Raw genomic sequence first — 10,182 nt, forward strand, 5'->3', positions numbered from 1 at the left:
TTTTCTCTTATTCTTCTTACGCAAAAGATTGCTTCATGAATATGCTATAATTATAGGCTCGATGTTATAATTGTAGCTATCATTATCAGCTTATAATTATAAGCGATGTTAATGAAGCTCAACTTATAATTATAAGTGATGTTAGTGAAGCTTTTACTAAAACGAATTTTCAACGAAACAACGTATTTCTGCTTTCGCAAAACGATATATATTACATTCTATGTTAAGAGAGCACGTTAGAATAGTATCTTAATAAAAATTAAGAATATATTATACATATATATATCTCTTTCTCAAAGCTTTAGAATAGCTTCAGAACAGCTATAGGATAGCTTTAGAATAGCTATAGAACACGTATAGAAATTCTGAATCATTTCCGTTCACTGATGTCTCGTTGAAAACGACAACTTTGGTTGCCACACCGCGACATCGATGCCAGATATCGCGAGAATGCCATTCAGATAATCCATCTACGAAATAAAGAACATAAAATTATAATATAATATAATATAAGCTATTATAGGTATACAAAAATATCGTGAATTTTAAGAGCTTTATCAATTCGGAGACTAATCAAAATTTATATAAAATCATTATATCAACATTTGTATAAAATTGTATATAAAACGCTTATACACATCAATATATTAAATGATTAATAGAATTAGTTTAATAGTGGAGAGAATATTTTATTATTCCCAAATATATATTATTAAGATCTGCCAATGCTCGTTTTATCTTTATATTTATCTAATTGTTTTAATAAATTCAACACGAAAGTTTAACAAGATAGAGTTATTGGTCCGCACTTGAGTGGTCCGCTTACAACACAAATACAAAATGTTTTTTGCCGTGTAGTTAAGTTTTCAGGTACTTCAGCAAAATAGCTACCTTTTTATATACGCAAATAATACTTACGCTGGCGATCTCTCCGAATCCCGAAAGGAAAGTAGTAATAGGCTTCGGTGGATCCGTAGGGCTTGAAATTCTGACAGTGCCATCCTTGGAGCTCGTTATCAGACATCCGTGCGTCAGATGCACCCCTGTTATCCCTTTCGTATGTTTGGTAGAATAAGATTTCACTAACTCGAAATCATTCTTTGGATTTAGCACGTGCAACTTCGCATTACTGTCCCCCACACAAACACAATCCCGTTGCATGCTCATACACATGGGGAACGCTTTGCCTGAAATCTAAGAAGTACATCCGCGATATCGTAGTTGCGGCTCTTTACACGATGACAAAAATACGGGATGAAATTACTGTGATAGACTTCATGGTCCGTCCAGCTCTTTGATCCCAAACGGACACCGTTTTATCCTCGCTGGCGGACAAGATGTATTCCGAGTTCATGACCAGCTTAATCACAGCTCCGGTGTGCGGTCGATACTGCCTGATCGGTTTGTGTCCTGATCTCGAATCGAACATAAATATGGTCCTGCTGTACGAGCCGGTTGCAAAGAGGGCCTGCTCTGGACACGACGACATGCACAGCAGTGCACCTGACGCAGTGCTCCTGGAAATATTTATTTAATATTGATATATCAAAATGATATGCTCAAAATAATAATATATACTCAACTCGATTTGGCGAGTAAACTTTATTTAGAATTGCGTTTCCGAATCATTTGTTAACAAGCGAGATTTATAGTAATTCTTGTAGGGAAAATAACTGTCAACGAGCAAGATAAGTAATTCCTGTAGGAGAAATAATTTGAAGGGAAACAATTATTTCTTCTACAGGAATTACTTATCTTCTTTGCTTGGACTTCTTATTACGAAGCGATCAAAAGAAACAATTTTGTTGTATCGCATTCAAATAATTTGGAGAAAAATAATTATTTCTCCCACAAACGGGAATAATCTTTCTCGAACAGTCTTTTTATTGCAAAGAGACTGGAAGAAATAGTTTTGCTTACATCTCGTAAGTTTTCAGCTTGACGAGACCAGTGTTGATTAACCTCCATGACTTGACGCTCTGATCCCAGCTGCAACTGTAGACCGTGTTATCTATCGCCGTCAGATCCCAGATCCATCCGTTATGCGCGGAATTTGTGCAGACAGTGTTCCCATTTTCGGAAGAGGGTGGTTTCTCAGGTGAGGGAATTTTCCAGTAAAGCAGGGTGCGATCTCTCGCACCAGCTATACATACGGTTCCATTCTGAGAATAAAAATCATCAATACATCGTTATAAATACGTTAAGAAATAACAGAAACATTATATAAAAAATTAATACAAAGAATATAATAACACTAACACAATATTTAAGCAAATTTGCTAAAGCACATTACTTTAGTAAAATTAACATTTTTATTAAATGTATTCATTTTATTCATTTATCTTAGAATTTATACGTTTTAAAGTACATTATTTTTAAATCGATTGTTCATAAATTGTGTTATTTTAACACTAAAAAATGTTGAATATTTAACACAAAATATTTAAAAATCGCATTATGTTAAAGTACACTCAAATCAATTACAATCACATTATGTTAAAAAACACTCAGATATGTTAAAAATTCAACACAAAAAGATTAATAAAGATCTGCGATTTTTAACACAAATATAAAATATTTTTTACTATATAATTTAATATACTACCTACGTGCATCAGTAACAGAGCATCCACTGTGCTGTACTGTGCATTAGCAATTATAAGTTTCTCCGCTACGGAACCCTTCCATAGGACTGTTTGTTTCTCGATCGCAACACATGACAATTTCCAAAACAGTTTGTCGAGTCTCGCTGAAATATCATATAACTTTTTATATCAAAGAAATAAGAGAAAAACTTCCTTGTATTATAATATTAAATATAAATAAATGCATACACATACAACTTGAATTAAGAACAAATAAACAAGTACATTCTTGATTGAGAATGTTCTATTAAAGTTCTTACTTTATGCATATCGAGTTATTGAAGTAAACAGAGTTGCTCAAACTTGTTTGATTTCTTATAAATGAGGAATGTAATATATATTTTTTATAAAACATTAAAAAAATTTTTTCAAGACAAAGAAAAATAAAATGCAAAAACAAAATAAAATCTAACACGATATAAGCAACTGATATATGTACAACCTACATATGCATGTGCAAGTTCGAACAGCGCTGGAACAGAATATAGACTGTGTTTCATTTATTTACAAAATAAGTGGTCGTGCAAGGCGTAAAGTGCTATCAATTTGAGCTAACCAGGACGCAAGAGTGGGTAGCTAGTATCTGGCCATATATGATTAATTCGCGCTTTCCACAATGAATCATCCTTCAAAATCAAGTAGAACTGTTTACACACTAGGCTCAAACCATGTACTAATGTCGACGACTCTAAAAAGGAGCATATATGCAGAAATATCTGAAATGTACAATAACAAATTAAACGCATAATCGAACAGATGTTGCGGTCGGAATGAACAAAAGAGAAAGTTCACTTTACTCCATTGAAAAGCGACTTCTCTCTTACTGACGAGATAATAGCGGCGATAAAAAAAAAATGAATTTCACGCGAGCAAAAGACGAAAATCTCAGCGTTTTTTTTTTTTCGTTTTGTACAAACCTCGACCGGAAGATCAAGCAGTGACAGTTGTGCATCATCCTTGCTGTCATACGAGCAGCTTGCATTTTCGTCATCCATTTTTCCTCGAACCGTGCAAATCTGAGTATTTTCATTCAATCTGTTCGAGATTAATGGGGCGATTAAACAAAAACTGAATGCGTTCTAATCACGGATGTTTACGATGACTGATCTGTCGTGTTATCAAACATAACGATCATCTGCTATCGAGTATCTTATACAGCTAATTCTAGGAATACACAATACATCGCAGATCACTATACCAGAGAGAAACTTAAGAGAGGACATGAGAGCCTCTTTCCAATAACCATAAAATGCTGCCGCGCACTACTGTCCTCTGAAGAAGTAGATGTAAACTACACAATAATATCCATTTTTTTTATGGCGCTCTTGATGGAAATAAAAATCGCTGAAATAAATCCGGGAAAAAATATTTTATTTACAATTATATAAAGTTATATAAAAATATATATAATTTTATATAATTGTATATAAATGGACATATTTTATATATAATTATATTATTGTATATAATTATATAGAGAAAAGGCCTCTATTATGAGATACCGAGTTCATTTTGGGTAAATGCTAGAAGTCTATGGGCAGAATTTAAAAAAATAATAGGTTTTTTATTTTGAAGGGAATTTAATAAGCTTCAAGATAATGTTATATAAAATTTAATTCAAATTTAATTTTTTTTGAAAAAATTAAAGAAATGTAAAAAGTGAGCAAATCGCAAAGTCAAAAAATTGCTCCTAATATGAGATGCTCCAAGAAATCGATAAAACGTAAAGTATATCAGTATTGCAACTAAAAAACTTTATTTAATGTTTTTTAAATACAAACACAACCAGGATGCGCGAAAAAGGAGTATGCGATACATTATACCCAAAACTCGTCTTCAGGTAATTGAAATCGAGCATCGCAGAAATAGGCACTTGACGTTCATTCCGGTTGTCCTTTTTATTATTGTACAATAACATGGGAGCATGGGTTATTCCATATTAGAAATACCCTGGGTATCTCATATTGCGATTTCCATGCCTTACGGTTTTGCGATCATCAAATCTAACTTCTGTAATTAAGCAATTCAACATATCCCGTATTTTTCTATTAGTACGACCTTACTCTATCACATGAGAGAGCCGTATTAGTGTCTTAAGACATTACTTAAAACAGTCTTGAAATAAGAACGGACTATGAATACCGCCCATTGTAGTTCACATTCATTCTTCAGAGGACAGTAGTATGCGGGGGCATTTTGCTGTTATAGGAAAAAGCCCTCATGTCCTCTCTCAGATTTCTCTTTGGCTGTACATAACTAAAGTCACTAGATTTTCTAGTGACTGTATACACAGCACACGAGCGGCGCTACCTATATAGAATGTCGCGAAAAAAATGTATGTATCTTATTCGATATACATTCAATTTTTTCGAGAAAAAATTAAATTTGTTTATTCGTTTAATAAACTTAATCAACAGAGGTAAATTCTGCGTCCAACTATGAGGTGAAGGATTCTGACAACGGGAACTTCAGCAAATAAAAGAGTTAACAAAATATGTTTTATTCGAAAATAACAATTATAATACTTTGTCCAAATTACATTTATAAAACAATTAATTCCAATTTAGAGATTTAATTTGTTGTAAATAATAATTTGAATAAATTTTTGCAACAGTATGTTCTATCATAATTATATTAAAATATACTATGTTTATATTATTTATTGTTAAATAGCGACTGTTTACATGGCTTTGTAATGTAAAAGTTGTGAATACACTTTCGCTATTAAAATGTATTACGTATTTTGCTAAGTATATGTTATATACATCTACATTAAAAAATTGTAAATGCATAAATGCTTTACATAATTTTTTTTATGTGAATAATCGAAATGCAAAAGCCGTTATACCCAAAATATAAAAAAAAATTTTTTAATGAAGTATTGAAACTTCAGGATTCCTTTGCCTCTTAGTCATGAAATGTTTCAAAAATGTGCTGAAATAGTTATTAACTCTTAAAATCAAAGGGAAAACTCTAGCTGGTTTAAATCCAAAAAAAGAATTCTCAAATTCCTATTGCTTCAAGTGTAATTATATCTATTAAAGTCATATTTAATAAAAATGGTAGATGTTTTGCTTCAAAATCAGCTAAAATCCTGTCTTTAGCTGCAAAACCAGTCATTCTATTTTGATCAATTAAAATTGTGTATTTCACATACCATATTACACGGTTCGTTAATTAAAATATTTAATTTTTCTTAATTAAAAAAATCTTAATAGATTGAATAAGAAAAGGTATACAAGTTTTTTCGCTCCTGCAAAAAAAAATTTCAAGTAAAACTAATAACTTTTGCTAATAGGCTACTCAGGTGTAATTACATAAATTTGTTATTGTACATACATAGCATCTCGATTTAATACAATTTCTAGAATATTTTAAATATAATAACGTAGGAAGTATGTACATACATATATTGAACTCTCACTACTTAGATAAAGTATACCCTTTCGTTTCAAAATTGGAGCAATACACATTTTCAACCTATCTACCACTAAAGGTATAAGATATTCTCACTATCTTCATAAAAACTCTTTATTTTTCTTATTGTCCGCTTATTTTTGTTACTAATTTGTATATAAAAATAGTTCGAGCCATCATTATTGTACAGAAACCTTTTAATAATTGTCCCCAAAATAGAAGTTATATGCCTTGAAATAATCGGTATTAAAATGAACGAAATAATCGCTTCGCTTGCCCATTCGATCCAGAACAGAACAATCAATCCGACCGTTGATTTTTACAACGGGGATGTAGAAGACAATATAGTTATGTACGTAATGTAAGCATTCAGTGATCAAACATACCAGAGACAGGCAATTAATAATCTTTATATTCGATACCATGATCCAAACTCAAAAAGCATGCGAGTGAGTTCACAAATTGGGCGCAACAATGGACAACTGATAGACGAGATGTCCATATGGTAGACAAAAGTACGATTCGAAACATGACAGAAATCCATTACTGAAGAAACAACAGACTCCAATCAGAACGTGCAATAAAACTTTCCTAAATACGAACTAACTTCGCTTTGTTACTCCTTGTTATCTCATTTTTTTTGTGATCGACGTTATCAGTAACGTCAGACTACTCGTCGCTCATAGTTCAGCTTATGAGAAAATTAGAATTGCACAAGTTCTTGTTGCTTCGTACAAACGTAGTATAAATGCAATGAGCGATAGTACGAGCACAAGGGTCAGAAACAAGAAGTAATATTGCCCCTAGAACTTCAAGTTGGGCATGCTAAGGGAAGAAAACCGAAACCAACAGAATCAGGCTATGCCTCTCATCACCGATGATGAACGTTCTGTCGTAAAAAAATATCAATTGACTATAGCGACTCAGTTCGCGAACGTTCCCATGATGTATGCCCTCTTACGCAAGAACAAGTGCCAGCCGAGTCGTTGTACATACTGTGCCTATTGTGCTGGCAGGTTTTCGTTATGGGACTGTTAACAGTCTGTCTGGCATTTGTTTTTGTGTAAGAGGATATATATCATGGGACCGACGTTCGCGAACTGAGTCGCTAATATTTCATTGATGTCGAGTAAGATTACGAGAAGGTGGACAATCGCTGTACTTGACATGTTCAAAGTAATAGTCTATTCGCCAATCGTCCCTCATTATATCGTCGAGGTTTCTTTATCTATCTTTGCGTAACACAGTAAATGATTGGCGCGTGACTTTGCCGACAATTAAAAGTAATCGCTCTACCACATCGGCACTCTGAACGGAAGTAATCGATCACACCAATACTGATATTTGACAGTTTAAGTTAATTTAAAATATCACAGACATGCATATGCATACACTTTTCCGAATAATAGATGAAAATATCTATGGAACTCTACCTTTGCATAAATTTATCAAAAGCAGAGTCATAAAGATATAGCATAATTAAAGTTTGGATATACGAATTGTTCTCCTTTTTCAACACTGATTCTTAATCTGCTCAATAAAATTTATCAGATAAAGTGCTTATGCATTCATAAGAGAAAACACCATGTGATGTGAAATTAAACACTGTCTGGCACACGGTCTGTGCAGACTTAACAATGAAGTTGAGCTGTTCAAATATTAAGTACTTAATATAGATTATTAAATATTATATCAAGTATATTCAACTGATTGTGAGAAAAAGTGCACGTCATGCACTTTGAGAACGCAATGTGTGCAAAGAACTTGGTTCTGTGTTCAAAAAAATATTAAGTTTTACTGGGCACAGTTTGAGCATCAAATAAGGAATCTATCAAGGAAAAACGGTTTGAAATGCACGAGAATAGAAAGAAAAAACGCTATCGTTTTATATGTTCATCCATGTCTTGGGCGAATATTGGACTCAAATTTATACACTTGGAGAAAAAAAGACATAGTGATAGCATTTATAAAAGCGCCTCCATTGACATGGCCAACATTAGCAAATATCATACATATACGTAACATACATAATTATTCATGTTGAATGTGCCAATATTCAGCAAATGTGTAAAATTGGTCATATCGTCTGGAGATGCCTTTCTTGGCAACTATACAAGTAGAATTAACGTACATAATTGAACAAACTATATTTTATAGTTACTGCAACTAAAATAGTTTACTAAATTATATATATATATGTGTGTGTATTAATTTTATTTATATTATTAAATTATATATACCAATTCTAGATACATATAAAACTTGTATAGTTGCCATCTTTATTAGTTGCTCATGTTTTTCTCTGTGGGTAAAGTTAGTAAATTAATAATCGCTAAGTGTTTTTATATGTGTAGTGCCAAAATAATAGTAGGAATCATAAGTCATCTATATCCAACAATTGCAAAAAAAATATCTCTGATTTTAATACAAAAGAAAAGAAGCTAATACTCTTCCTGAGAAAAAAATTGTCTAAAAATTAGATTTTCTAATATTACCAATAACGCAAATAATTGATAAGACTAAGTACAGACTACGTTAATTTTCTGCAAGAGACGTGCAGGGTGAGAAAGACTGAAATGCTTTTGTGTAATTGACCAAAACAAACGTGGTAATTGCACCTATTAACGATCCGATTTGTGTTGCAACGCCAGTGTAGTAAAGACCCCTTCCGGGATCGGGTCGATACAACGTCGTAATGCCCATCTTTACGAATCCAATTAAACCGCACAGCATTATCCATATAAAGACTACCATCAATTCACCCATCCATGAATGTTGCAAGGGAGGATAAGGCGATTTCGCGGCCAGATATAAGACGAAGCCTGAAAGTGCCAAAATAGCCACCATAAGGATATTGAGGAGCTTCACCTCTGGTGTTTTTACAAAGAAACCTAAGGACATGGCCAATGGGCCAGCTATGGAAGCTAGCGTGACTGTCAAGTGATACGCTATACTGCCATACGGTAGACAGGAGTAAGACTGTATGCTTGGTAAAGTACCGTTACCGAGTAAACATACTACAGCCATCATGACTAATAAATAATAATAGCTAAATCTTGGCATTTTCCAGCCGGCATTAGTTTTGTAACTCGGCGGTGCCGTCGTGTCGGTCGGCAGCATTTCCATGCTTCTCGGTAGCTTGACTCTCTCCCCGCGTGCTACAGGCAAAGAGTTTAGAAGTAAGAACGAAATAAAACTCAGACATAACAAAGTCCCGATGAAGATGAAAAATATTTGAGAGGAGAATCTCGGATCCGATTCCGCAGGCATGAATTCCAGTTGGGTCGAGTTTGGCTTGGTGACGTTGACGCATACTGGATTATTACCGACGCCTTGAATCAGCGCTACTGCGCTCGGTACAAATCCGCTCAATCCTTCACCGACGAGATAAGACACTAAATAAATCTCACGATAGTTCCTCATGTACGGCATGAAAAGAACAGAACTCGTACATCCGACCAGGGCAGTCACAAACATCAGCGACAAGAGGGCAGTCGAGTGTTCTTTGCTGAACACAAATGAGGTATGATCATACAGAAAACTCAATGTTATACAGGCAACCGTTCCCGCAGTTAGCAGAGCATAAATAATATATTTGTCATATGCCCAAACAGTGTACCTGAAAGTAACATTTGTATTAGATTCGTTATACAATCGTCCCAAGGAATTGAAGGAATGTTATGAAACATAGATTTACTTTATATATAGAGTATACAGTATGGGACCTAGGTTGGCAAATTGTACTAGCATCACCATGTGTGCAGGTAGGCTCCATCCTTCTGGAGCTGTGTGTACTATGAGTGGCAACTGAACGTAGACGCCATTTACTCCAATCCAAGCACCCAGACCAAACATCAGAGCCAGGAGGTCGACAAGCAGCCTCCGGTTGCTCAATTGCTGACTCAACGTTTTGCTCATTTGTCTTCAAATGTCTGTACTCTTAAACTATCTTGTATTCACTCAATAACTTGAACGCTTCTGGTTGTTGTTTATTTGCTCACTGCGATATCATGATAACGATTATTATGAAATTGCAGCCACTCTATCAGGAGAGATATTCTAAGCTAAAAATAACAGTATAAATATATATATATATATATATATATATATATAAAACATA

The 10,182-nt window shown here is 33.8% G+C and overlaps 2 protein-coding genes and 1 pseudogene across 2 annotated transcripts; all 3 read right to left on the reverse strand.

Moving 5' to 3' along the window:
* Positions 1–54: 54 nt before the first annotated feature.
* Positions 55–3,911, reverse strand: LOC108761377 (F-box/WD repeat-containing protein 9). Its single transcript, XM_018507870.1, has 7 exons — positions 3,563–3,911; positions 3,202–3,361; positions 2,610–2,749; positions 1,921–2,162; positions 1,265–1,517; positions 919–1,194; positions 55–470 (listed from the first exon to the last, which is right to left on the reverse strand). The coding sequence occupies exons 1-7, from the start codon at positions 3,638–3,640 to the stop codon at positions 381–383; spliced, it is 1,239 nt and encodes a 412-aa protein (XP_018363372.1). The 5' UTR covers positions 3,641–3,911; the 3' UTR covers positions 55–380.
* A 2,161-nt stretch (positions 3,912–6,072) lies between these two features.
* LOC108761332 (uncharacterized) lies at positions 6,073–8,233 on the reverse strand (annotated as a pseudogene).
* Positions 8,234–8,531: 298 nt separating this feature from the next.
* Positions 8,532–10,120, reverse strand: LOC108761440 (solute carrier family 52, riboflavin transporter, member 3-A-like). Its single transcript, XM_018507989.1, has 2 exons — positions 9,760–10,120; positions 8,532–9,681 (listed from the first exon to the last, which is right to left on the reverse strand). Exons 1-2 carry the CDS (start codon positions 9,978–9,980, stop codon positions 8,598–8,600), a joined length of 1,305 nt encoding a protein of 434 aa, XP_018363491.1. The 5' UTR covers positions 9,981–10,120; the 3' UTR covers positions 8,532–8,597.
* Positions 10,121–10,182: the final 62 nt, after the last annotated feature.

Source organism: Trachymyrmex cornetzi, unplaced genomic scaffold (genome assembly GCF_001594075.2).
Source record: "Trachymyrmex cornetzi isolate Tcor2-1 unplaced genomic scaffold, Tcor1.1 scaffold248, whole genome shotgun sequence".
Classification (NCBI taxonomy): Eukaryota; Metazoa; Arthropoda; class Insecta; order Hymenoptera; family Formicidae; genus Trachymyrmex; species Trachymyrmex cornetzi.